This window comes from Psammomys obesus, unplaced genomic scaffold (assembly GCF_907164565.1).
Source record: "Psammomys obesus unplaced genomic scaffold, mPsaObe1.curated_primary_1811, whole genome shotgun sequence".
NCBI classification, from domain to species: Eukaryota; Metazoa; Chordata; class Mammalia; order Rodentia; family Muridae; genus Psammomys; species Psammomys obesus.
This window is the reverse complement of record NW_026585895.1, coordinates 14,531,219-14,557,521: the sequence shown is the minus strand read 5'-3', so window position 1 is coordinate 14,557,521 and position 26,303 is coordinate 14,531,219. Positions and strand designations below refer to the sequence as shown.

The 26,303-nt window shown below is 42.8% G+C and overlaps 1 protein-coding gene across 1 annotated transcript in view; it reads right to left on the bottom strand.

Moving 5' to 3' along the window:
* Positions 1 to 26,236, bottom strand: part of Cfap210 (cilia and flagella associated protein 210) — a 32,757-nt gene extending 6,521 nt beyond the window's left edge. The window contains exons 1-8 of the mRNA XM_055600784.1: positions 26,102 to 26,236; positions 20,146 to 20,372; positions 15,159 to 15,332; positions 14,852 to 15,045; positions 8,615 to 8,771; positions 6,767 to 6,906; positions 3,899 to 4,091; positions 1,026 to 1,190 (exon numbers count right to left, since the gene is read on the bottom strand). Coding sequence (XP_055456759.1) covers positions 1,026 to 1,190; positions 3,899 to 4,091; positions 6,767 to 6,906; positions 8,615 to 8,771; positions 14,852 to 15,045; positions 15,159 to 15,332; positions 20,146 to 20,372; positions 26,102 to 26,150 — 1,299 coding nt within the window. The 5' untranslated portion in view covers positions 26,151 to 26,236. The remainder of the gene's footprint in view (positions 1 to 1,025; positions 1,191 to 3,898; positions 4,092 to 6,766; positions 6,907 to 8,614; positions 8,772 to 14,851; positions 15,046 to 15,158; positions 15,333 to 20,145; positions 20,373 to 26,101) is intronic.
* Positions 26,237 to 26,303: the final 67 nt, after the last annotated feature.

Genomic DNA, 26,303 nt, shown 5'->3' with positions numbered 1-26,303 from the left:
AGCCACATACATTATCTGATTACATTGCATATACACAAAGAAAACAAGTCAAAATAATTGTCAACAGGTTTGAATAGGCACTTCCCAAAAGAAGTCATAGGCAAAGCACTTCACTGAGGACAGGGTAAGCCACTCCTTCAGAACAGTTAACATTCCAAGGTGACAGTGCCGAGGCTTGGGGAGGGAGCACCATGACGTGTGCTCAGAATCCTGCTGGCAGGAGTGGGAAAGAGTACTACTTATTTAGAAAAAGGTTCTGCAGAGAGGAGACTGGACACCAGATTCTCTACCCATCATCAACTTACATCTCTACTATTCCTCTTCACCTCACACTCCAAGCCCACAAGATCCCAATCAGCATGGTCTCTGGGATGTTGTTGTAAAGTCGGGGACAAAACAGGATTAGAACTGTGGGGAGTGGATGAGTCCTGAGTGACCGTGTGCATGAGCACAGACATGTCAAGGACACCAATGCCTCATGGAGTGGCAAAACCACCCCCTGGTCCAATGTCGGCAGCGTGTGCTGAAAATGCCCACCACAGCTTCTTCCTCCTGGATGCTTATAGCCGGAAGCTGCTTCCCTATAGAGACCTCTTACCAAGATGAAGTAATCCTGACTCCTTATTCAGCTGTAATAATACCCTTGCCTCCTGGTTCAGCTGTATATAACAAACCTGCCTCCCCATTTCAGATGTTTGGAATAAATCTGCTGAGTTTCCAGGCTGTTTCTGGTGTGTCTTCATCAGAGTTCATGGCCCACCAAATACCTTCTATTCTGGATATATGCCTGTTGTTTCTTCATTCCTGACATCCTAATTAGGTCAGTCCCTAAAAGCCATCATAGCAGAGACTCACACAGCAGTGATGCTAAAACTACGTTCACATTTTACTATGTTTTTACTGTGACACTATAATGATCATTTGCTCCTATCCAAAAAAGGAACCCGCTTAAGAGAAAGAAAACCAAAATTAAGTCTCTATTACACATTCACTTTTAAAATTCCTGAAGCCGTGGGAATAATTACCATTTTCTGAATGTGAGCATCTTGAATTTCTTGTTGCTTTATGCTAGCTTTGAGCTTTTTCTCCTTTTCAAGCTCCTGGAAGAGCTTATCTGCCTCCAAGAGAGCCAGCAATTGTTCTTTAGACTCGATTTTTCTCTGTCTTTCTTCTTCCTCTTTATTTTTCATCTAGATGTTTAATGGCAAAGAAAAAGAAAAACACCTAAAATTATTTTTAGCAACCAGATCTCATTATAAAGGGAGTCAGGGTGCTTCAAGCAAAGAGCCAGGGGCATTGTGGTATCTAAGACACATTTAATGAAAACATAAGGAGAATAATATAGACCAATGTCTTTAGTTAAAAAAAAAAATACACCTCACACAGTTGTGTATGGCAATGCATGCCTGTAACCCCAGCAGCGAAGATAAGGAAACCAAGGCAGGATTATGAGGTCAAGAGAAGCCTGGGCTACACTGTGAAACTCTGTGAAAGGAGATTAAGAAGAGCAGGGGTAGGAAGAAGAAAGCATAGGAACAGAACAGCAAGGTCTCAAGGTGCGGAACTACGGGAACATTAACAACTGCTAAAATGTTTATAAGACATGGATTTGAATGTTCAGAGAGACATGTAGGGGACAAGGTAGAAGACCCATTTTCTAAGACTAACATACAGAAACAGGGCTGGAGAGATGGCTCAGGGGCTAAGAACACTGGCTGTTCTTCCAGAGGTCCTGAGTTCAATGCCCAGCAACCACATGGTGGCTCACAACCATCTATAGTGAGATCTGGCGCCCTCTTCTGGTGTGCAGGCACACATGCAGGCAGAATGCTGTGTACTAATAAACCTTTTTTTTTTTTTTTTAAAGGCACACAGAAATGTAATCAGACAATGTATGCGGCTTCTTGGCTTCTTTTAAAACATTTAAATAAACATAAAAAGCAATTGGGTCATTTAAGAAGGAATTGTTGCTTTGCATCCATTAAATAGCCTGGGAGAGATAATGGCTGGAGAGATGGCTCAGCAGTTAAGAGCACTGACTACTCTTCCAGAGGACCCAAGTTTGGTACCCAGCACCCACACAGCGACTCATACCCATCTGTAACTCTAGCTCCAGGTGATCCAATACCCTCTTCTGTTTTTTGTGGGCATCAGGTACACACATGGTACACAGATGTACATGCAGGCAAAACATACAAGTGAACTAATACAATAAATAAAATACCTTTAAAAATATCTTATGTGTAACTGATGGTCATATTATCTTTGATGTAAAAGTAAGCATTAGTTTTTGGGGATCAGAGGACACTGGGCAACCAGGGCTCCAGCTTCGGCAGACCAGAGAGCACCCCATAACCGTGGCCTCAGAGGTCAGCACAGGGGCCAAGCTTCAGCTCGAGTATGCCCAGGGTGTCCTGAGAGACTGGGACCTTGGTTCTATGGTCTCTGAGATCATTATGGTTGCAGAATTCTGATTTCTGAGGCCCCAGTAGTCACTGTAGGACCAGAGTCTGTGTGGCTGTGGTCCCAGAGATTACTTTGGGCCTGTGGTTATAACCACATCCCAATAGAGTAGACAAACTTCACTGGGTCTGAAGTTTGTATCCTGTCTCCAGCAGGTTCATAGACAAGGGATTACCAAAGGTTTGAGCCCAATGGTTACCTTGGCGCTCAGTGTGCAGCCCTACCATTGGTCTGGTTGTCATGTGGCCAAGGCAGGCTCACCAGTATTCAACATCAGGTTTCACCAGTCCCAACTCATCACTAAAAAATATTCAGACTGGTGGACTGGATTAAAAAAAAAGAAACATTGGGTGGTGGTGGCGCATACCCTCAATCCCAGCATTTGTGGGGCAGAGGCAGGCAGATTTCTGTGAGTTCAAGGACACTCTGGTCTACAGAGTGAGTTCCAGGACCAGCCAGGGCTACACAGAGAAACCCTGTCTCAAAAAACAAAACAACAACAAAATGCTCAGGCCCTGGGGTGGGATGGGTGGTTGTTGGTCATTCAGGGGATTGGTTGCGGTTTGTTAGTAGTTGTGCTAAAGAAGATATTAGATTCAGAGGCCTCTCTCTCTCCCCTCTATCCTTCTATCTACTGATAGAGGGTCAAACAGGGCTGGGGTGGGGAATAAAGAGTGGAAGAAAGAAGAACCTACAAAGTAGCAAAGACCAACTACACTTCACGTTCTCCCTTACATGTAAAACCTAGTCAATAATATATGCGTATGTGTAAATAAATGTATATCATGTAGGAAAGAGAACAAGAAAAGCTAACTATTAGGAGACGAGGGGAGGCAGGTAATGAACATGAACAGGGATATAAAACCAATTGTGTGTCTAGCGCTAACTCTGTTGTAGATTTCCACTTTTGGTGGAGGACAAGTGCATCCAGATGCATTCAACCGTCAACGCGCAAAGCCCACCGTGAAGCTCCATAGCCCCTCTTCTCATGGTCATTCTAACTGTATACAAGTTCTTCAGGGTGTACACATTTGGGTCTAGTTCATTTCAGTGGAGGATAGATTAACGGATTGATCAATAGATCGACTGATTGGTTTGGTTTTTCCAGACAAGGTTTCTCTGTGTAGCCTTGGCTGTCCTGGACTCACTTTATAGACCAGGCTGGCCCCAAACTCAGAGATCCACCTGTCTCTGCATCCCACGTGCTGGGATTAAAGGTGTGCGCCACCACACCTGGCATTCAATGTAGGATTATTTTTTATTTTCAAGGTTTTTTTTTAATAATAAAGTTTATAAACAAAATAAGTGTTTGTCTCAAGAATAGAATACAGTTTGCATACTGTTTTTCAGATCCCTGCTAGTTTGAGAGAGAGGCAAAGGGCAGTGTCCACAGGAGGAAAGTGTCAACTCCAAGGGCTATCACTGACTTATTTACCACAGTGGCTCTATGTTCTGAGATTGCTTTCAGTTCTGCTTGAGTTTTTTCATTTTTTTCTTTTTCTGCTTTCTCCCATTCAGCCTCAGCTTCAGCAACATCTCTTGCAATAATAAAATCTTCATTATCAAGTTTCTGTTGCATTAGTTCAGTTAGGAAGTTATTAATTCTTTCTTTCCGCTCTTCCATTAGCCTATAACAGAACAACCACATGTGCCAAATCATCCTGAACAGCTCTGTAATGGAGTTAAAATACTTTCATTAGGGAACCTGAGGTACAACTGTCTACAAAACTAAAAAGAAATCTGTGGCTCCCTTTATATTATGGATATATCAAGTAAAACTTAATTTGCCATATATTTAAAATGCTTTAATATTTGAGATAAATAAGGATATTAATTTTATAACTACAAAGTAGCATGTATTCTAAAAATTTCCAAGTGAACAATATGTACATTATAATCACATATGTGTGTACACATATACTTGTGTAAGAAAATTGTGTTAAAATTCTCCATAACAGGGCTGGAGAGAGGGCTCAGATGTTAAGAACACTGGCTGTTCTTTCAAAGGTCCTGAGTTCAAGTCCCAGCAACCACATGGTGGCTCACAACCATCTATAATGATATCTGGTGCCCTCTTCTGGTGTGCAGGTGTACATGCAGAAAGAATACAGTACACACAGTAAATAAATATTTTTAAAAATTCGCCATAACACTGGAAAATATTTTTCATGTGTGTGCTGTACACATGTATGTGCCCATGAGCGTATGGGTGGGCACAAGTAGAGACCAGAGGTTGATATTGCAATATCAACCTCTGTAGCTTTCAGTATTTTTATTTTTTGAGACAGGGTTTCACTATGCAGCCTTGGCTGGCCTAGAACTGCTATGTAGACCAAGCTAGCCTCAAATTTACAGAGATCCTCCCATCTCTGTTTTCCAAGTGCTGGGACTAATGGTATGCATCACCATGACAGGACAGCTGTGCTTGCTTTTGAGATAAGATCTCTTCTTTAAATCTCACCATTTTGGTGAGCTTGGCAGCGAGTGGTCCTTCAGGATCTACTTATTCCCACTTTCCTGGCAGTATTATGTGTATAGCAAGATCTGCTTGTGCAACCCAGAACCTATTTGGAATTCTTTGTTGGGCTATTCTGCTTGCTCTAACACTGAAACTTACGCTATAAAAATCCTTTCTATAAATAAAACCTTGGAAGTGACTAATGTAAGTTATCAGAATATTAGATAACTTCTCCCCTCACTACATCCCACCTGGAACCCAGTCACAGATGTGTTGATTTCTGCTGTTTACATACCCCTGTCTCTCCCATGATGGTGTTTCTGAGGTCAGGGACTGCATGAATTCTCTTTCTAGACTAGGGCCAAGAATGTGTGTGGTACGTTATACACAATAAGCACATTTTAGTAAAGCAATGAGGGAAGGAGACTGAACAGAAATGGTTTAATTAGTTATGAAAAGTTCATTAATTTATTGAGTGAGTTTGTGAAGTTTTATTTGAGAAATTATGAAAAAGACACTGTTCGTGGGCAAAAAGTAGAGTCTAGAGTAGAAGGGAGACATTTATGCAAATAGTGGTACAGGCCGTGAGAATGCTAGGCAGCCATGTAGGAGACTTTGTAGGAAAGAGGATGTTTTAGTTGATATATTAGTTAATAATTTAGTTAACACTGAACAATTAACTATCTGCATACATTATTCCAGGTTGAAGGAGTCTGGTAAATGAAATTCTGCCTCCTGGCCTTGGCAGATTCGGGTCTTATCTAAATTCCATTTCTCAGAGACTTTCCTTGGCGGTCTCTGCAGGCAGGGTACTCTGAGCCTGAGAAGTAGGTAGCAAGCTCCCTGCAATCCTGGGAACCAGACAGCAGACTTTGTGACCTTGAATGAATTCCTGCATGCCTTGCCAGGTGGCACAGATGTGTTGCTACTGTGAGAAAAATTTGCTTGTACCCTTTGCTTTATAAGTGCTGTTTGCACGTTCAATAAACTGAGACTTGATCAGGAATCTGTCTTGTCTCCATTCTTCACGTCTCTGTCCCCCAGTTTCCACTCCCTCTTTCAAGTGGACCCTGTTCGACTAGCACCATCCCACCAGCTGGTCTCTTTTACTGAACAGAGAGAGGAAAGAGCAAATGAACTGAGCCTATGCCTCAGCATTCGTCTCTCTCTGCTCTCCGGCTCAAGTTGATCTGAACCAACAGTCTCATGCTCCTGCCTCCACAGCCACAAGCAGCTCTGGCCACCTTGCCCTTCCACCATACAGGCTATCCATGTCCTTAAACTGTGAGCCAAAATGAACTCTTTCTTCATTAAGTTGTGTCAGCTGCAGCAATGAGAAAAGGAAGTGATAAACTACTGACTTAGAGCACCTCCTCCAACTCGGTGCTCGCTCTCTCTCCCACAGGATAGCAGTGTTTTCAACCATCTACCACAGAGAGCTCTGGAACATTCCATGGGTGTGCCTCCAACTCTCATGCCCCGAACTGAAATTATCACGACATTAAATGCCCTAGTCATCTTGAGACTTCAATTCCCACTAGGCAAGACAGCTTGCCCAGTGTAGCTTTTGAGTCACTGGAAAAACAATTTCGGATAGCACTTTAGCGATCACGTTAGAATCCTGCCTGTGGAGCTAGACAGATAGCTCAGCAGTTAAGAACACTCACGGTTCTTGCAGTGGCCCAGGTTAGATTCCAGCACCCACATGATGGATTGAAACAACCCGCAACCCCATTTCCAAGGACTGCAACAGGCACCTATGGATGTGGTCCACATGTATGTACACAGGCAAAACATTCATATTTATAAGGTAAATAAATCTAAAAGAGCATTTTAAAATCCTACCTTTGTGTTTCAGCTTCTTTGTCTTGCCTCATTTGCGTAAGACGTTTTTTGGCTTTGATAAACTTCATGGTCCTTTCATCTTCCTCCTCTTCCTGCTGTTGTTCTATAGCTCGGATGATGTTTTTATCATGTATACTGTCCTTAAGGAAATAAGTATATATTGTCACAAAAATGCCTTTCAACATATCTACTAAGAACCTGTCAAGTGGTCATGGCTTCTCACCCAGTTATTTTTCCTCTGAAAATTTACCCCAAAGAAATAATCAGAAGCTTGAATCAGTTTTCATGTTCACATACTTTATCTCAAGTTTATTGGCATTAATAACACAAAAATATTGAAAACCATCTATAAGTATTCAATAATGCAGAAATGATTAAGTAAACTGTAATCTCAGTGATATGAGACTTTAGAACATAGCTTTTTTAAAATAACTGAAAAATTACTGGCTTCCCAAACACCTTTCTTTAGGAAGATATTGCTAACGAGCAAGCAGTCCTAAAGCAGAGGGGTCTCTCTACACAAGTGCTAAGAAAAACAACACAGGTAATTGCTTATTATTCAGTCAAATATTGAAAATTAGCATCAGAATTTACTGAATATATGAAAAAACCCAAGTCATCAAAAGAAAAATTTTAAAAGGTCAAAAATGTCATCACTAAACAACTGAAAATCAACGTAGAAAAGTAATCATTTGTACTATTGTGTATAGCAATGCCCTCCTGCAATCTGTGTGGTGTGGGAGAGGACTAAAGCAGGAGAATCACAAGAGGCCAGTTACGGCTGCATAGGGAGACCCTGTCTTAAAACAAAATAAGAGAGGGGAGAGGGTGGGAGGGTGAGTATGGGAGGAGAGAAGGAAGAGGGCTGTGATCGGGATGTAAAATGAATAAATTTATTTAAAAATGAGACTAAACACGTAATGAAAGCACTAGAACCGTTGTATATAGTTTGATCTGCAGAGGCAACTGTTTACACAATCCTGATAATGACCTAAGTGTGATAACTGCTGAAAGAGTTAGAGACGTGCATTACGTGGGAGAAGAACCAAATCCTCCACAACCAGGACAAAGGCAAATAGCAGCTGAAACTAATGGATCAGATTGGCATCATTTAAAACCTAACTATAAAAACTGAATACAGGACCAGCAAGATGTCTCAAGGAGGCAAGGTATCTGAGCCTTATGTGGTCCTGAGCCCTAAGGGCTCGAGTGGAGGACGGAGACTATGGGAAGCAAAGAACAATGAACAATGAAGCGCCTCTCCTTTTCCAAGTCTCTTAGTGCTTAATGTCCTACCTTCGCAGCACGAATGCTGGGCACGGTGGCACATGCCTGTGATCCCAGCACTCAGGGAGGCAGTGGCAGGCCGATCCCTGTGAGCTCAAGGCCAGCCTGCTCTACAGTGAGTCCCGGACAGTAAGGGCTCTGGTACATAAAGATATCCTGTCTCAAAAAACCAAATAATAATAATAATAAAAGAAAAAGCGTGTTGGGACTAGGGAGGTGCCTCGGTGGTTCCAGCACTGGCTGGTCTTGCAGAGGGTCCCACTCATGTGTAACTCCAGTTTCAACACTCTTGCTGGCCTCTGCAGGCACCTCTGTCTGCACAGACATACATGCAGACAAAACACCTGAACACATAAAGTCAAAATAAAACTTTAAAATGTTAAAAATACATGAAAAAAAATCATGAAATCAAATAAATTATGAAATCCATAAGCTATCACAGCAGATATTATACATAAATCACCCATCATTGGTAAAACTTTTGTTTTAAGGAAATTCATTTCCTAATGAATTTCAGGTATGTGACTGTCGAACTGCTTGACTGTGGCATTTTCAACTTACAAAAAATTGTTTCTTGTTTTCATCTATCTCTTTCTGTTTCTTGCTTAGTTTTTTTTTCACTTCTATTTCATACAGCAAATTCTGCCGCTTTATCTCCTCAGCATCTTTTTCTTCATTTTTCTTCCTTTCTTTTTCTTCCTCTTCACGTTCCTTTATTCTAAATAAAAAACATAAGTATAACTGAGAGCAAAGCAAATGTGTGTGTGTGTGTGTGTGTGTGTGTGTGTGTGTGTGTGTGTGTGTGATATCCTAGGAAGACGATACAGGTTATCACCTGGGGTGATAGGACTCTCAAGAAAGGATGCAGGGAAATGAAGACACGAAGTGGCAGTGACAAAAACAGTCTGAACAGCCCAGGCTGTTTACACTTGGCTTGTTTATACTTGTTTATATTTTGTTCCTGACAGCAGACTCCAGGGCTCCCTTCTTTAGGAAGGAGAGCTGGCTGGCTAAGAGGAACGGAGAAGTTGATGGGCCCCAGCACAGAAGCTGATGCTGCAGAAGCCACAGCCAAGGCTTCAAGAAGTGGGGTTTGACGCAGAGAGCAAAGCAGGGAGGTCTCAGTACCCAGTGCCACTCTGGCGGCTCTTCCTCCTGTAGCTCCCCGCTGGTTGGCTACTGATGCCTCCTGAACAGGACGCTCCCACCCCCCCCCCCCCCCCCCCCCCCCCCCCACTCCCCCTCCCAACCCCGGCTCTCAGGGCTCCTGAATGAGTTCTTCGGGGATCGCTGAAGGTTGGCCGCACAGCACAGCCCTGATCTGGAAGGTTTCTCTCCAGCGGCACCCCAGGAGTGCCTTTCAACTCACTTCCCAAACCCCAGGAGCTCCCAGCAGCAGCAGTTCGCAGCAGACCCTGGATCACGGGGTCCCTCAACCAGCAGGCACCCCAGAGAACGCGGCAAAGCTGCTCATCCCCCCCCCCCCACACACACACCCGGGGCCCTGCTTGCGCCTTCTCTAATTGATTTTCCTTCTCTACAGGCGGCTCAGGGAAGGCCAACAATCTAATAGACAGACAGCTAAAGATGAGCCCCTCCTTCACATGCTCGCAACCACGCAAACATTTCTCCTGGAGTCTTTTTGCATCAGGAAGAGAAAAACTGCCGGACCACAGAGGACTACATCGGGAAGCAGGCCAAGAAATTTGGCACAAACACAAAGTCAAGAAACTCGGAAGTCAGAGTACTCTCTTTTGGAGGAACTGAAGAAACTAAGGGTTGTGCTGGCCCCTGCCACACCGGATTTAGGGTGGTCCCAAAAAGTCAGTTTCCAAAACTTTGCTGACTGATGTTGCTGTATCTTATGTTTACTGTCACATTCGAGAAGCAGATTCACAAGTCAACAACAAAGTTCTCAAGAATATTAGAAGAAGAGAAATATCCAATTTTGAAAAAAAAAAGTTATTTTATTTTATTTATTTTTTTAAGTTTAGGACAAAGTAACAAAATACAAAATATTGCAGCTTTGGGGCTGGAGAGATGGGCTCAGTGCGTAAAAGCACTTCCTGAGTGGTGACACACACCTGTAATCCCAGCACTCAGAAGGCTGCGGCAGGTGGTTCTCTGTGAGGTCAAGACCAGCCTGATCTACAAAGTGAGTCCAGGACAGCCAAGGCTACACAGAGAAACCCTGTCTCTGAAAAAAAAAAAAAAAAAAAAAGAAAAAAACAACAAAAGCACTTCCTGTTTCAGGCTCACAACCCACTGTAACTTCAGGTGACGATAGCTCCTGGTGCCCTCTTCTGGCCTTTATAGGAATATACCATGTGATTTATTCACACAGAGACCAACACACATAATTATTAAATAAAGGGTTGGTTTTTGTTTTTGTTTTTTAAGTCTGATCAAATTGACAGTCAAGATTACCATCAGCAATACCAAAAAACTCTTGTGATGTAATTGGCTCTAGCTGACTAGTAAAAGCTGCTCAGTGTATTGGGTTAAGTTGCACCAAGACTTAGTGGCATCGTGGTACATGCCTTTAATCCCAGCACTCAGGGTGGCATCGACAGGAGGATCTCAGTGAGTTTGAGGCCAGCCTGGTCTACAGAGCAAGTCCAGGACAGCCAAGAAACCCTGTCTCCAAAAACAAGAGAGAGACAGAGCAGGAAGAAAAGATCCAAGACTCAGCAGGAGGGAAATGGTAATGGATGACTGATGTCTACTCTAAACCTGAGAGCTGAAAATAAGATACGAATGTTTCTATTTATTTGTTGAACCAGGGGACCTGACATTTCCATCAACATTCTAAATTTTCATTAAGTCAAATTGCCCAAGTAAGGTAAAAATCTTTACTGACAGGTAATTAAAAATCCAATCTTTACAAACAATGTTAGCCAGTGCCAACATCTCTCCTTTCCACTGGCACAGATGTTCCCTCACATTCATGCTCGGAATGCAGAATTGCATTTTGCACAAGGAAGGACTCATGCAATGGATGCAGACATATCTGACTTCCAGATTGGCCAGCGCACTCTAGAGCAGCCCTGCCTTGCTGTACACACTACCATGACAGCCCAATGGCGTTAAAGAAGGTTCACATTCTCACATCCTGAGCTGTGCTTATTGAGATCTAGCTTCTTCTGAGCTCACCCAGACTTTGAACAGTCCTATAAAGGCAGGGGTATGGCGACACATGCCTTAAACTTAGCACACAGAGACAGAGGAGATGGCAGAGGTAAAGAGAGAGAGAGAGGGGCAGGAGGATCTCTGTGAGTTCAAGGTCAGCCTGGTCTATGAAGTTAGTTCCAGGTCAGCTAGGGCTACATAGTGATACCCATAAACAAAATAAATTTATTTATCTATATAAATAAATAACTTTTAATTAAAACAGGAAATTTTGGTCCTTATAGGGCAATCCAGCAGGCATCAAGGCCTGGCTAATTCCGTAGCCATCTTACATTCACTATGTGCAAAGGCAAATCTATCACCTTCCTCTTCTAAATGGTCTCCTGCTCTCATCTTTATGAACAGTTTCCAGTTGCCTAGGCTTGAGGCCTGAGGACTTCCCTTAGTCCCTCTGTAATCCTTAGCCCCTTATTCAATTATCTAAAACCTATTTATTGAAGTTCTATTACATTGATGAAACAGCCATCAAGAAACTACATTAGAGTTAGGGACTATAACTAAAAATTGTGATGTAACATATAAAAAGAAAGCAAGAGACAGCCAGGTGGTGGCAGCACACACCTTTAATCTCTCAACACTTGGGAGGCAGAGGCAGATGGATCTCTGTGAGTTCCAGACCAGCCTGGCCTACAAAGTGAGTTCTAGGACAACACAAAGAGAAACTGTCTCAAAAAGCATAAACAAAACAAAGAAAGAGAAAGAGACTAAGAAAAAGAGTTAGAACGGAGTCACACAGACCTCTTTAGACTGAGCTGTATGCTAAGAGGCAAGGTCTGTCTGCGCTGGTAGGAAAGGGGGATACATTCTGAAGAGTAAAAACAGTATGTGAGAAGTACTGTGGCCAGAAAGTTCTTAGCAGGGACTCAAGGCCCTGGCAGGTGAGAGCATTAGAGCAATCAGAAAATAGACAAGGAGTAGGACAGACGCTTGAGACAGGATGAGGGCAGATTCCATGGGGCCAAGTACTCCTTTTTAAATGACTAGAAAGCTACAGAAGCATCCAAATTATCAGAATAATTTAACCACTTTTCATTTTACTGGAATATCACAGATGATGGGGAATAGGATTAAGAGTGAGTATGGGGGTCACTTAGGTCCATGTAATTGATGGATGAGAGCATCAGTGGCTAAGGGGACAGACAGCTCTAAATTCAAGACTTGTTTTGGAAGAAAACAAATCAACATGAGATGCTTTGAGGTGTGTTATGGAGGATAAAGGAGATGAGGGACCATGGCAGACAATGTGACTATGGTTTCAAGTGGGTGGATATAGGTGCTGCTGGGCAGTCCCTGCAGGGGTAGAGATCACCTCTTTGAGGTGCCTATGAGACTCTAATGGGCATCTCTTGGAAGCAGCTGGATATGGAAAACTAGGGTTCACAGGAGTGGTTGAGATCTGTAAGATGGATAAAATCACTCTGGCCCTCTTCTCTCTTTCTACCCCTGTCATAAAGGAATTTATGCAGAGGAAAGTGCTGCAAAGCCAACAGGATTCAGAAGTAATCAGTCAAAAAACATTTAAGGCAGTGTCTTACTATGTAGCCTTGGCTGGCCTGGAACTTACTATGTAGATCAGGCCAGACTTAAATTCAGAGATCTGCCTGCCTCTGACTCCCAAGTACTGGGATCAAAGGTGTACACCACCATGCCCAGCAGCAAAATTTTCTTAAATAAGGTCTATGAGGTTATTCCTACAGAAAAATTAACTACATGCAGAAAGAATGAGAATACATGTTGTCAATAGATACTTGGCTATCTTTCTTTACAATAGATATGTTTAATTTCTTGGTTAAAAATCTCTCTACTTGGGAAATTGTATCTCCACAGTTCCACATTTGCCTCATCTCCAGGATGCTAGTGCAAGGCAGACTCTCACACAGGCCACAGCAGCCTGCCTCCGTCTGGTGTCTGCACACTGCTTACAATGTTGCTGTATGCTGGGGCAGTAGTGGGGCAGACGCTGGGGCAAGGCTTCACCAAAGCTAGAAGATCCACTATCACACACCTGCAGTTTCCTGCCACCTCTTTTCCCCACAGACCTGCTTTAGTATCTAGCAAGACGGAAGTCAGGTTCCCACAATGAGCTTTCTGAGGGATAAGCAAGGAAGAAGCCATATGCCTTTAATAGCCTAATCTGAGATGTCACACATAATCACTCTGTCACATTCTGGTCGCTGGCCATGAGCAAATATGTGTAGCCTGCCCTCCAGACAGTGGAAACAAATCCTCCATCCTTTGAAGAAAAGCTATCAAAGAACATGTAATGTGTTTTACACCACCTCAAGGTAATTCCTAGGTAGTATCTGCTAATACATTTAAAAATACTGGTTACGGTATGAACATTTTGCCTGTATGTATGTGTGTCTACCACATGCCCAGGGAAGTCTGAAGAAGGTGTTGGCTTCCCCTGGAGCTAAAGTTACAGATGGTGGTGAGCCACCATGTGGTTGCTAGGAACTGAACTCTGGACCTCTGGGCCATCTCAACAGCCTGCCTCTTTAATTCTTACACTGCTCCTTCTGTTCTACCTTTTTACATATATTTTCTAAAGTATTTATCATCATACCTAATTTGTTTATGCCATTTTTGACCTTTCTTTCCCAGATTATGAACTTCTAAAGAAAAAAAAAAGTATACTAATGTAGAACAGTGGCTGGCAAAATGGAAGTTCTATTTTTCAATGAATTAATATATTATGAATGTATGATTAAGTGGGGGTTTCTTGTCGCTGTCGTTTAGAGAGGGTTTCTCTGTGTAGCCCAGGCAACCCTCAAACAGGGGCCTACCTGGCTCTGCCTACCAAGTGCTGGAATTAAAGGCATACACCACCTCTGCCGGTTTTTCTTTATTTATATTTTTTTATTTACAGTGCATGTAATTGAACCTGGGATCTCAGGCATGCTAGGCAAGAACATTATCACTGAGCTCTTTTATTTTCTTTAATCTTTGTCTTTTTTAAAACTTTAATTTGATTTGTGTGTTTGGGTGTTTTGTCTATATGCACATCTGTGCACCACATCTATATAGCACCTGAAAAGGCTAGAAAAGTGTGTCAGATTCCCTGGAACTGGGTGGTTGTGAGCTTCCATGTGGATACTGAGAATCAAACCCAGATCCTCTGGAAAATCAGCCAGTGTTTTAACAATGAACCATCGCTATAGCACCTTTTTTTTTTGTCTTAAAAAAAAAAAAATCAGTGGGTATATATATATGTGTGTGTGTTCCTGTGTGATGTGTGTGGAACTTTGCACTTGTGAAGGTCAGAGGACAACTTTATGGAGTCAGTTCTTTCCTTCCAGGGACCGAACTCAAGCCAGGCTTGTGTGGCAAGTGCCTTTACCCACTGAGCCGTCTTAATGGCCTTTATCTTCTGAAACGGTCTTGTTATGTTAACCAGACTGTCCTCTAGTTCTTGATTCATTCTCCTGCTGCAGCCTGCCAAGCCCCGGAGTCATGACTGTGTCACCATACTTGTCTCTGACAGTGAGTTTTAATCTCTTTCTTTGTATTTTTCCTACCATGTGTTTTGCCTTGCATTAATTTCAAATCAGGGGAAAAGCTATATTCATTACAAGAAAGACACATAAAAGGTCACTGATGTATACATACTGTTTCAGATGATCTTTGGCAAGAGCTAATCTTGCTTGGCGCTGTTTTTCTTCTTTCTCTTGCTCTTCTTTAATAGCTTTTTCTACGCTGAGTTTCAATTGCTTCTCCCATTTTTTATCTGATTTTTCTGTATTCTTTTTGTACTGAATCTGGGCATCACGCTCTTTCATAACTCTACTGAGAAGAAGTCCTGACTACAAAAAAATTGCACTATTTTAAGAAAACTATGTATAATTATACAGAGAAAACTGTTAACTATGCATGTTAAATATACATATATATAAAGAGAAGAGAAGCCAGATAGTACATGAAAGCTCTTCACTCTTTCTGTCTGGTAAAACTGATACTGCTTTGCGCTTTCAATGGCCTTCTTTCTTTCTCCTTCTTTGTGTAGTTCTTCCTCCACATCAAGAATTTGTCTTTCAGCCTCAAGCTCTTCATCACGCTTTTGCTTGGCTTTAAGCTTCTGTTCTTTCATTCCCTGTGAAAAGAGAAAGTAATCTCTCTTTTTCTTTTTTCAGTGTTGGGGATAAAACTCAGGGCCCAAAAGCAAACTTTTGTTTTTATTTTTCAATTTAACTGACCCAAAAGTTAATATCAATGCATGATCACTTGAATTTCATTATGAATTTTAATTGTTTGCATGGTTCATTAGTAAACATGACCTTAACACCTCAAACTAATTTTAAGTTGTATTTTGTTAGATAGTTTATGCACATGGCTGTGTTGTCTGCATCATGTGCTTGCTGGAGCCCGAGGAGGTGAGAAGAGGTTGTTGAATGTCCTAGGGCTGCAGTTACAGAACATTGTGAAGTGTCACGTATGTGCTGGGAATCATGCCCAGGTCCTCTGGAAGAACAGTCAGTGCTCTTAACCACTTAGTCATCTCTCCAGCCCTGAACTAATTTTTAATTTAATTTTTTAGGTGGGTAGCACATTTACATGATTCAAAATCTAAAACCATTAATGGTCCAAAGGTCCTGAGTCCAATTCCCAGCAACCACATGGTGGCTCATAACCATCTATAGTGAGATCTGGTGCCCTCTTCTGAACACTGTAAAAATCATAAATAAATAAATCTTAAAAAAAAAATAAAACCATTAATGTGGTATATAATGAATTTCTCCAATCCTAAGACTTCATTAAGATTAAAACCTTTTTGGGGCTGCAGAGATGACTCAGTGGTTAACAGCACTGTCTGTTCTTACAAAGGATCCAGGGTCAATTGCTAGCACCCACATGGCAGCTCATAACTGTCTGTAATGCCCATTCCAAGAGATCTGATACCTTCACTCTAATGCGTGTAAAATAAAGTTAAATAAAATTTTAAAAATAAAAATATATTTTTTAAAAAACTTAAAAAAAAAGATTATTAGCCTGTTATGATGGCATACTTTTAATGCCAGCTACTCTGGAGACCCAGTGTGGCACACAATCTCCTTCTGCTGCCTGCAGATCAAGATATAGAACTCTCAGCTCCTTCTCCAGCACCATGTCTACTTGCAGCCTGCCATGTTTCCTGCCATGATGATAATGAGCTAAACCTCTGAACTGAAAGCCAGCCCCAATTAAATATTTTCCTTTATAAGAGTTGCCATGGTCATGGTTTCTCTTCACAGCAATAGAAACCCTAATTAAGACAGGGGTCAACCTGGAACTGATTAAAAAAAAAAATCTCAAAAAGGAAAATAAAATTTTGTCTTTTAAGTAATAATTCAAGATATATATGACAGGAATTATTTTCAAATATATACATTTTCTTTGTGACAGGATCTCATGGAACCTGGGCTAGCTTTAAGCTCACTGCATAGTCAAAGATGACCTTGAATTTTTCATTTTCCTTGCCATCTCCAACATGATTGGCTTTGAATGGGCTACAGACTGCCTCCAGGGTTTCCTGAGTCCAGCAGGCACTCTATCAGATGCGCTACATCCCCAGCCCTGTTTCTGTTATTATTGTTTGTTTGTGTGTTTCTTGAGACAGGGTCTTAATATATTGACCAGGCTGGCCTTGAACTACCTCACTAGGTAGTTCAGGCTGGCCTCGAAACCAAGGTCTTTATGCCTTAGCTTCCTGAGTATTTGGATTGCAAGGATGCACCACCACACTTCTGATATTTTTAAAGTTCTATGAATCAATAACAAAACAAATCTAATCACAAAAATTTGAGGAGGTGGAAAACAAGTTCATTAAAAGATATTTAGCCAGCGATCTAGTTTCCTTTCCATTGATGTGATAAAACTTTGGCCAAAACCAACTCAAGTAAGGAACAAATTTATTTGGCTTATACTTTCAGGTCACAATTCATCACTGAGGGAAGTTATGACAGAAACTCAAAGTAGGAACCCGAAGCAGAAGTTATGGAGGAACATGGCTCACAGGCTTACCCCCAGACTTGCTCAGGCTCAAGTTCAGGGAGATTGCTTCCTTCTACAGTCCAGGACCACCAGCCTAGGTATGGGGCCTCCTGAATTGTTCTGGGCCTCCTACTCAATTATCAGTCAAGACAACCCCTCACAGGCAGGCCCATAGGCCAAACTCATGAAAACAATTACTCAACTCACCTGAGAATTTTTTCAGGTGATTCCAGGTTGTCACATTAAGAGTTAGTGCTAAGATAGCTGGTGAGATGGTTCATCAAGTAAAGGCACTGCCACCAAGGCTGGCAAGAGGAGTTAGGTTCCAAGGACCCACATAGCAGAGAGAGAAATAACCTCCCACAAGTTGTCCTCTGAGCTCCACATGTGCATGATACATACATGTACCATAAATATTTTTTAAAAGATATTTAACATTTGTTATTAGGAAAATTCAAAGTCAAGCTATATGGAAACTCTCACACCCATTAGAATGTCTGAGAAAGACTGCCCATACCAACTATTGATGAGACTATAGGAGCAACATAAGTCTCATCCAGCTGGTGGGAATATAAAATCACAATTATTTTGTGAAACAGTTTGGAAATTTCTTTAAAAAAATTTTGTTTGTTTGCTTTCTTTGGTTTTCAAGACAGGGTTTCTCTGTGTAGCACTGGCTGTCCTGGACTGGGTTTGTAGGCAGGCTGACTTCTAAACACAGAGTTCTGCTTGCCTCTCCCTCCCTGAGTGCTGGGGTTAAAGGCGTGCACCTCAGCGCCTGGCTTAAAATCTAATTTTAAAAGATTTATATTTTCGTGTGTGTCTCTGTGTGTGTCCATGTGTGCAGGTGTCTCAAGAGGCCAGAAGACAGTGTCAGAGGCCCTGGAGCTGGTGTTACAGGTGATTGTGAGCTGCTCAGTTGAGTCCTGAATGAAAACTCCTCTGAAAAAAACTGTTGTTGACTATTAATGGCTGGAAAGCCTTTTCTACCAGACTCTCTTTGTTAACTTTGCAAGAAAGTGTCTGCGCCCCTGCTGAGGAGCTCCAGGAGCCAGGCGCTACAAGTTCTGCCTCTGGGCTCCCCCTACATCTTTCCCTGGGTCCCCCTCTTCAGCCCCCCGGAGTGCCACACCCTGTGAGTCCCTGGAAGGGGTGCTCGGATCTTCAGGCTGTGCTGCTGGCCTCTCTACAGCTCCAGAGAGCAACACCTCAGGACTCCAGGGCTGCTGAGGCTAACCTCCACAGCCCTTGGACCTGAGACAAGACGCCTGGAGAAACTGAGAAGCTGAAGCCACAGAGAAAACAGCAGAACCTGAGGCCTCAGTTATGGCTGCTGCTGACAGGGAACTCTGGGAAAGGGAGGCATTTAACTGGAGCTAGTGTGTGAGCTCCACGCACCGGCGTCTTTGTAGCAACAATGTATAAACTAGCCATTCCTCCAAGGTAGGGAGCTTTACATAGTCTGACACTGCTAGCCAGGAACCAGAACTAGAAATCTGACCCTTTAGTACACTAAGTTCATAGTTTAGTTAAGGAAAGTTGTTTTGTTTAGAGTTCAAGTCTGTGTAAACCCCCTAGGGCATGAGTTAATAGGCTTCTCCCCACACCTCTCTAACTGGCATTCACAACAGTCATCTCCTGCCCATCAGTGGGCCCCTCCCAGATTTATGCTAATTTTAGGTAAAAAAAAGCTGGACAAAACCCACCAATCCCAAAGCTTCCCCCAAGCTCAGGACTTGAAATCCCACCAATCCTCACTCTGGAAATCCCTGCCTTGGAATGCTGTTTTTTGCCCAGACTGTGTTTGCCCAGTTCTTTGCCTGGGCGCAGAGGCAGCCACTCCCAGCTTCATCCCTCTAATAAATCTGTTTTGATTTACTGCCTGGTGTGACTCATCGGAGGGGTGGAGCTCAGGCTCCTCAGGTCCTCAGATGTTGGGGTCACCCTCCCCTAGGCACTGCAATGTCTCTGCTGACAGAGGTCTCCCCTCAGAGCTGTGTGGTTCCCCGCTCCCTTGTCTCAGGGTACCCTTTCCCTTAAGGCACTGCCCCACCTCGGAGCTGGGATACCTTCCCTGGCCTTGGAGTTTTGGGTTTCTGGGACACCTCCCTACCCAATCAGGAAGGCCCACAGCTGTGGGCACTGTTCACTGTGGAGCCATCTTAAGATTTATTATTTATACAGTATTCTGTCTGCGTGTGAGTCAGGAGGTCAGAAGAGGGCATCAGCTCTCATTACAGATGGTTGTGAGCCACCATGCGGTTGCTGGGAATTGAACTCAGGGTCTTTGGAAGAACAGCCAGTGCTGTTGACCTCTACACCATCTCTCCAGCCCTCCAGCCACCTTTTAACCCATTTACTAACTATAAGCTGATCATGTGATTTCACTACTTATTCTCATCAAGGTATTTACTCAAGAGAAATGGGAATATATGTCCATATACAGACTTACATGAATATTCACAGTAACCATATTTATAGTAGTCAAATGATGAAGACAACCCAGATGTCACTATTCGGTTGACGTCATGCCATCAAGTGACCAGCTAAATAAACTGTAGTGTACCAAACACTGGACTCCTACTCAGCAATAGAAAGAGTGTATAAAAGCATGAATAACTCTCAAAGTGATTCTGTTAAATAAATAATAAATGATAAATGAGGGGTGACCTACTAATTTCTAAGGAGAGACAAGGAGCTAAACAGGGCCTGGAAACGTTTAGGTGATTAATGCTCATTATCTTAACCATATGATGGTTTTGGAGGTATATACATACCAAAAGGTAACAAAATGTTTACTTTAATTGGGTCATTTATAGTATGTTACTAAAAGACCTTGAACAGTTTGAGCATAACATTATAAAAGGTGTTAAGACACTACTAAGAAGCAACAGTTAGTATTCAAAGCCTGTGACTTCTGGAAGGGTGATACTTACTGCGTATGTGTTAGTCCAGTGTTTTACCAAGTTCTGGGACTGGGTGTGCATCCTTCTCTTTGCCGTTCTTTCTGCACGAAGGGCTGCTGCTTCTCTTGTCAACTTGTCCAGGGTACCCCGAATCCTTTCCCACTCATTGTGTGGGATTATGGTGACCTCCTGGAGATCAACCTTTCTGGGCAGGAGAGGTGGATAGGGAACGCCATCTTTTTCACAGTCCTTCGTTCCTAAATCATTTAAAAACATAATTATTAAGGACTTTTCCAGGAAGACAATATAATTTTTTTTTCTCAGAAATGTCTGTAGTGGCATGGTATCTAGGAATTGCCTCAAATGTGTAACTTAAGAATGGCTGAGGGAAAAAAATACAAGGTTTTATGAAATCAGATAAAATTGAGCAAATCTTTGGTGATTTCCTTCATGTGTAAACTTGGGCAAGACATTTGACTTTGAGGAATCTTGATGTTAGAGCAGAAAAAAATTCCTGGTCAAAAGAATGAAATCTATGGTCTGGGTGGAGACCAAATATTCTAGTTGGGTTGGTTCAAACACTTTGGCTCAGGGTTCATCCTTGAACTCATCTTAAGCCATACTAATAAGATAGGAAGAACAAGCTCTTTAGTAAGATCCATTTAAAGTAAATATTTAAAATGTTAAACTTTGACAAGTATGTGCCTCCAAAACCATCATTACAATTCAAATAACAGCTACATTCATCAACAACAGGTCCTGTTTTACCCCTTGTCATTCCTTCTTAAGCCTTACACCACCACTCATCTATTTTTATTACAGATTTTATTCAAAGTAATTACTTTGAGATTCATTCATGTTGTTATATAGGTGATTTCATTGCTTTTTATTCTTTTCCAGAATCCCTGCCACTAATGTAGAAACTTGTAGGCCGCAGCCATGTAATGCTCGGTCTGTGCACTCTTCTGAACTGAGTATATTCTCAGAGTATATTCTCCTTTTCTTCTCTCTTCTAAGCATGCTTTCCTTAACACTGTGGGCTTTCCCCCAGCATTCTGGACTTCCTCATTCTTTCTCCAAAGCAATGGTTCTCAACCTGTGAGTTATGACCCCTTTGGGGGTTGAATGACACTTTCATGGGAGTTGCCTTAGAGCATTGGAAAACACAAATATTTATAGTAGGATGCAGTCATGAAGTAGCAAAGAAAATAATTTTATGGTTGGAGGTCACCATAACATGAGGAACTGTATTAAAGGGTCACAGCATTCGGAAAGTTGAGAAGCACTGCTCTAAAGCTTCTCTCCTCACTGCATAGCTGCTTGTCCACCATGTCTGGTTTTTATGCCAGTTTAAAAGACATAGTTCTTTGTCTTTTTCTTTCTGCAGTTTTTTCTTTTTTTAAAAAAAAAAAATTGTTCTTGAGGTTCTGTTTGGGTGCATTCTTAAATTTTTTTTATTAATGAGACTAAAAATCCCCAAAGAGTACCTTGATTACCCCTATGTCAATGCTCTCTTTTCAGACTGTGACCAAAAATGACTATACAAATAGGTTGTAACAAAGCATCTGCTCAGTTAACTGCGTCATTCCATAGGTGGATAGTTTTAGGAAAATTCATCTGTTGCATTTGCAGACATTGTGATGGACTCTATACAACTTCTTCCCCATCAAGGCAATCTGAAGAGCCAACTACAGTCTTGGGCCAGGTCTAGTTAGTTTGAAAATACAGATACCTCCCATGCCAACAATTATTTCTCTAACATTAATCAAAGAAACAGAAAAGCTCTTCTTTGTTTTGAGAGAGACGTGAGACTTTCAAGCTGAGCTTGAGTAAGAAAGTAAGAGAGATGGATAGGGAGCCATTCCATGATTTCAAGAGGAACCAGCTTTGGATGAAACTGTTACTATGAAATGCAAAGAAGAAGTAAAGTTAAGCAGCTAGAGCAATGATAATTTTTTTCGGAGCAGGGGGTGTTTCAAGACAGGGTTTTTCTGTTTTAGCCCTGGCTGTCCTGGAACTCTGTTGACCAGGCTGGCCTAGAACGCACAAAGATCCACCTGCCTCTGTCTCCCAAGTGCTGGGATTCAAGGCATGCACCTCCATCACCTGGCTGAGCAATGATGATCTTATGGTGATAATCAACCCAACCTGAAGTCTATGGTGACTGTTCTACAAGTAAATACATTTTCTTATTTTTTAATAAGTTGGATATTCTGTTAGATGTTGTTAAAAATAAAATTAGTGTTGGGCTATATAATGTTTATTATTTGCCCTATAATTGTTGTGGCACTATTATTTAACCCACTATCACAATTAATCAGATACAGACACCTATTAAATTTTATAATTGTCTTATTTACCTTGGGTTGGGCAAATACCTACCCTGTCTCAATAACCTCACATCCACCTCCCAGGCCCATCCAATGCCATCTGCCTTAACCATTCCTATCTGGACTACCTTCCACCCATAATCCTATAAATATTTGCTTTTATTCTTCATCTGGGCCTTTCCACGCCATTATTGGAGTCCTTCCTCCTAGGCCACGTGGTTCTTCCTCCATACTAACCCATTGTAGTATCCTCCTTCTTTCTCTCTTTCCATCTGTTTCCCATGATTCTCCTGTCCTCAAAAGCCCAGGAACCTTAGCCACGCCTACCCCATTCTGCCATGCCCAGGTATAGGCCGTTTAATCAGCCAATCAGGTAGGTTTGCGCAAGGATAGGTGTATCTAGGCAGTAACCAGATCTAGAGCGCCAGTAATTAGCATCAAAATACAAGCATCAGACCAACCCCTAACAGACACAAACTCAAAACAACCTAAGTGATACAGTGGAGCTCATTAAAAACTCTCTTCGAAAACAAGCTCAAACTCAAACTCAGGACCCTCCTGCCTCAGCCCCCTGAGGAGCTAGGATTCCAGGTAAGTATTACTGTGCCTAGCTTAGGTTTCAACACCCCTCAATGTTGCTGGCCTAGCAACAGAAATTTGTGGGAGATTACCACCGTATGTATTTAAATCACAACACCAAGGAACTGTTAGACATGATTGTTATAGTCCAAGAATAGCCACACAAACCACTCAGACTGCAATCTCTGTCAGATATTGATAGTTTATTGAACACACCCATCAAGACTGATCATGATCAGGGACACAGTGGACTTGGGAGCCAAACTGTGATAACAAGTTGTTCTCAGAGTTTTTTGTTTGTTTGTTTTTTGAGACAGGATTTCTCTGTGAAGCCTTGGCTGTCCTGGACTCACTTTGTAGACCAGGATGGCCTTGAATTCAGAGATCCACCTGCCTTTGTCTCCCCGACTGCTGGGATCACAGGCATGTGCCACCACATTCAGCTCTCAGAGTGAGCTTTTTTTTTTCAAGATTTATTTATTTTATGTATATGAACACACTGTTTTTCATGCACACCAGAAGAAGGCATCAGATTCCATTACAGATGGTTGCGAGTCACCATTTGGTTGCTGGGACTTGAACTCAGGACCTCTGGAAGAACAGCCTCTTAACTGCTGAGCCATCTCTCCAGCCCCAGAGTGAGCTTTTAAAAGATCACAACCAAGCAGGAAGAATCAACTCTATTCCAGGCACATGGTGCCTAGGTAGCTAAGCAAAGCATTTCAACTGACTTGTTAAGGTGATTGGCTAGGACACAGGGTATAGGAACTTGGGGACTTTCCACTTCCCTGTTTGGGAGGTTGGGACCTTCTAGCTCCTATCATTCCCATGAGAAAGGAATATATCAGGATAGTGTAGTTTAACTCAAGAAGAACACACATTTACCACTAACTCAGGCAGAACATACATTTATCACCTCTGTTATTCTGTTCTAAGCAGCAAGTATTGAATTGCGCACTAAGGAAGACAAAATGGCTGTTCTTCCTCTTTTTTTTTTTTTAATTCACTTTACATCCTAATCGTAGCCTCCCTCCTCTCTTCCTGCTCCCTCCATCCCTCCCTCTTTTCCCCATACCCTCTCCCATATCCCTCAGAAAAGGGGTGACCACCCCCACCAACCTATCCCAGCACATCATCTTCCTGAACCCATCCTCTTCCTCGGTAGCCTGGCAAGGCAGCCTTTTCAGGGGGAAGTGATCAGAAAGCATGCAACCGAGTCCCTGATCCCCTTATTAAGGAACCCACATGAAGACCAAACTGCCCATAGGCTACTATGTCTGGGGGGGGCCTAGGTCCAGTCCATGTATGGTCTTTGGTTGATGCTTTAGTCTCTGCCATACTCCCCTGTGCCCAGATTAGTTGGCTCTTGTTGTCTCCTTGTTGAGTTCCTGTCCCCTTCAGGTCCTTCTATCCTTTATCGCCGCCCGCCCCCCCCTTCAAAAAGGCTCCTATGTTCCGCCCAATGTTTAGCTGTGAGTCTCACCATCTGTTTCAATCCTGTGCTGGGCAGAGCCTCTCTCAAAGGACAGCTATGCTAGGTTCCCGTTTGCAAGCAGAATAGAGTGTCAGGGCTTGGCTAGAGAGCCAAGTGTGGGTCTAGAGACCCAAGGCTAGAGACCCTCAGTGTGGGTCTCAGGTTGGGCCAGGAATTGGTTAAATATTCCCTCAATCTCTACTCTATTTCTATCCCTGCACATCTTGTAGGCAGGCTAAATTTTGGGTCAAAGTTTCTGTGGGTGGGTTGGCGTTCCCCTCCCCCAATTAGAAGCCCTGTCTGGTTGAGGATGGTGCCTTCAGTCTCCATGACCCCGGCTACTAGGGGTCTCAGCTAGAGTCGCCCCCATATCCTCCCAGGAGCCTACCCTGTTTGTAAGTCTCCAAAATGGCTGTTCTAGTGTTAGGCAGTAAGGCCTGGACATGTCTGGGCATGTCTCACTCTTGTTGGGACTGGTTAAATATTCCCTCAATCTCTACTCTATTTCTATCCCTGCACATCTTGTAGGCAGGGTAAATTTTGGGTCAAAGTTTCTGTGGGTGGGTTGGCGTTCCCCTCCCCCAGTTAGAAGCCCTGTCTGGTTGAGGATGGTGTCTTCAGTCTCCATGACCCCGGCTACTAGGGGTCTCAGCTAGAGTCACCCCCATATCCTCCCAGGAGCCTACCCTGTTTGTAAGTCTCCAAAATGGCTGTTCTAGTGTTAGGCAGTAAGGCCTGGACATGTCTGGGCATGTCTCACTCTTGTTGGGCCTCAACAATGATGAATCATAACAATTATTTACAAAATGTTCTTGTGGGTGAATCAAATTTCCTAATGATCTCACTGATCAGACTGTGTCTCTCCTGGGGTGGGGGGCGGTGGTATTGCTACAGAGCTCAGGCAAACCATGAAGATAGTTCAAATTTCCAAGAATCTACTAGTTACCATGACAACAATCAAACTTGTGGTTAGACTTGATAAAAAAAATTTTTTTAAGTCCTACTTGCCCACATCTATGACAAAATCAAATCTTAGGTCTTTATGTAGCCTTGACTGTCCCGGACTTTGTAGACCAGGCTGGCTTCGAACTCACATAGATCCGCCTGCATCTGCCTCTGCCCCCTCAAGCTGCTGGTATTACATGTGTGCGGCACCGCCCCAGCTCCTACCATATTTTTTACACCATCAAAGCATTTAACTTGGGGAAAGCTTTAATTTTAGAGTGGAAAGAACTGAGATATTTCCCTGAGCTTTAGGAAGGACTACTCAGCAGGCCTGCAACAGAATGAAGACTTTGATAAGTCAGTAACGTTTCCAAACGGCATTCCAAAATGTATCCAAGGAACAACAAAACTTAAGAGCCCCCTTTGGGGTACGGCGTCCGACTTTCTGCTTACCCCTATTCCCGTAAACTTTCTACTGCGCAACCCTACTCCTCTTTCCACTCATTCACCTGACGGCCAACCTGCCTAACTTCCAAGGATGCTTACTGGGAGTACTTCCGATTTGGCAAAGCACGATTCAAAGGGCAGCCGAAGCCTTCTCTTCGTTGCCGGGGTTCTAGACACAATCCCAGCCCCGGAACGGGCCAGGGCCGCTCACCTGTGCTTTCCTTCGACAGTCCCGAGCGCCGTCCAAAACGCGCCTGCATCTCTAACGAGCTGAGGCCCGCGGGTCCGGCGGGCTGAGGACACTCCGGCTACGCCAACTTCAACGACAGAATGGTTACTAAACCGTTTGGTTGTTTAGCAACCACGCCGGAAGTGACGCTAGTCGTCCTCTAGGAACCGGGGAGGAGCCCGGG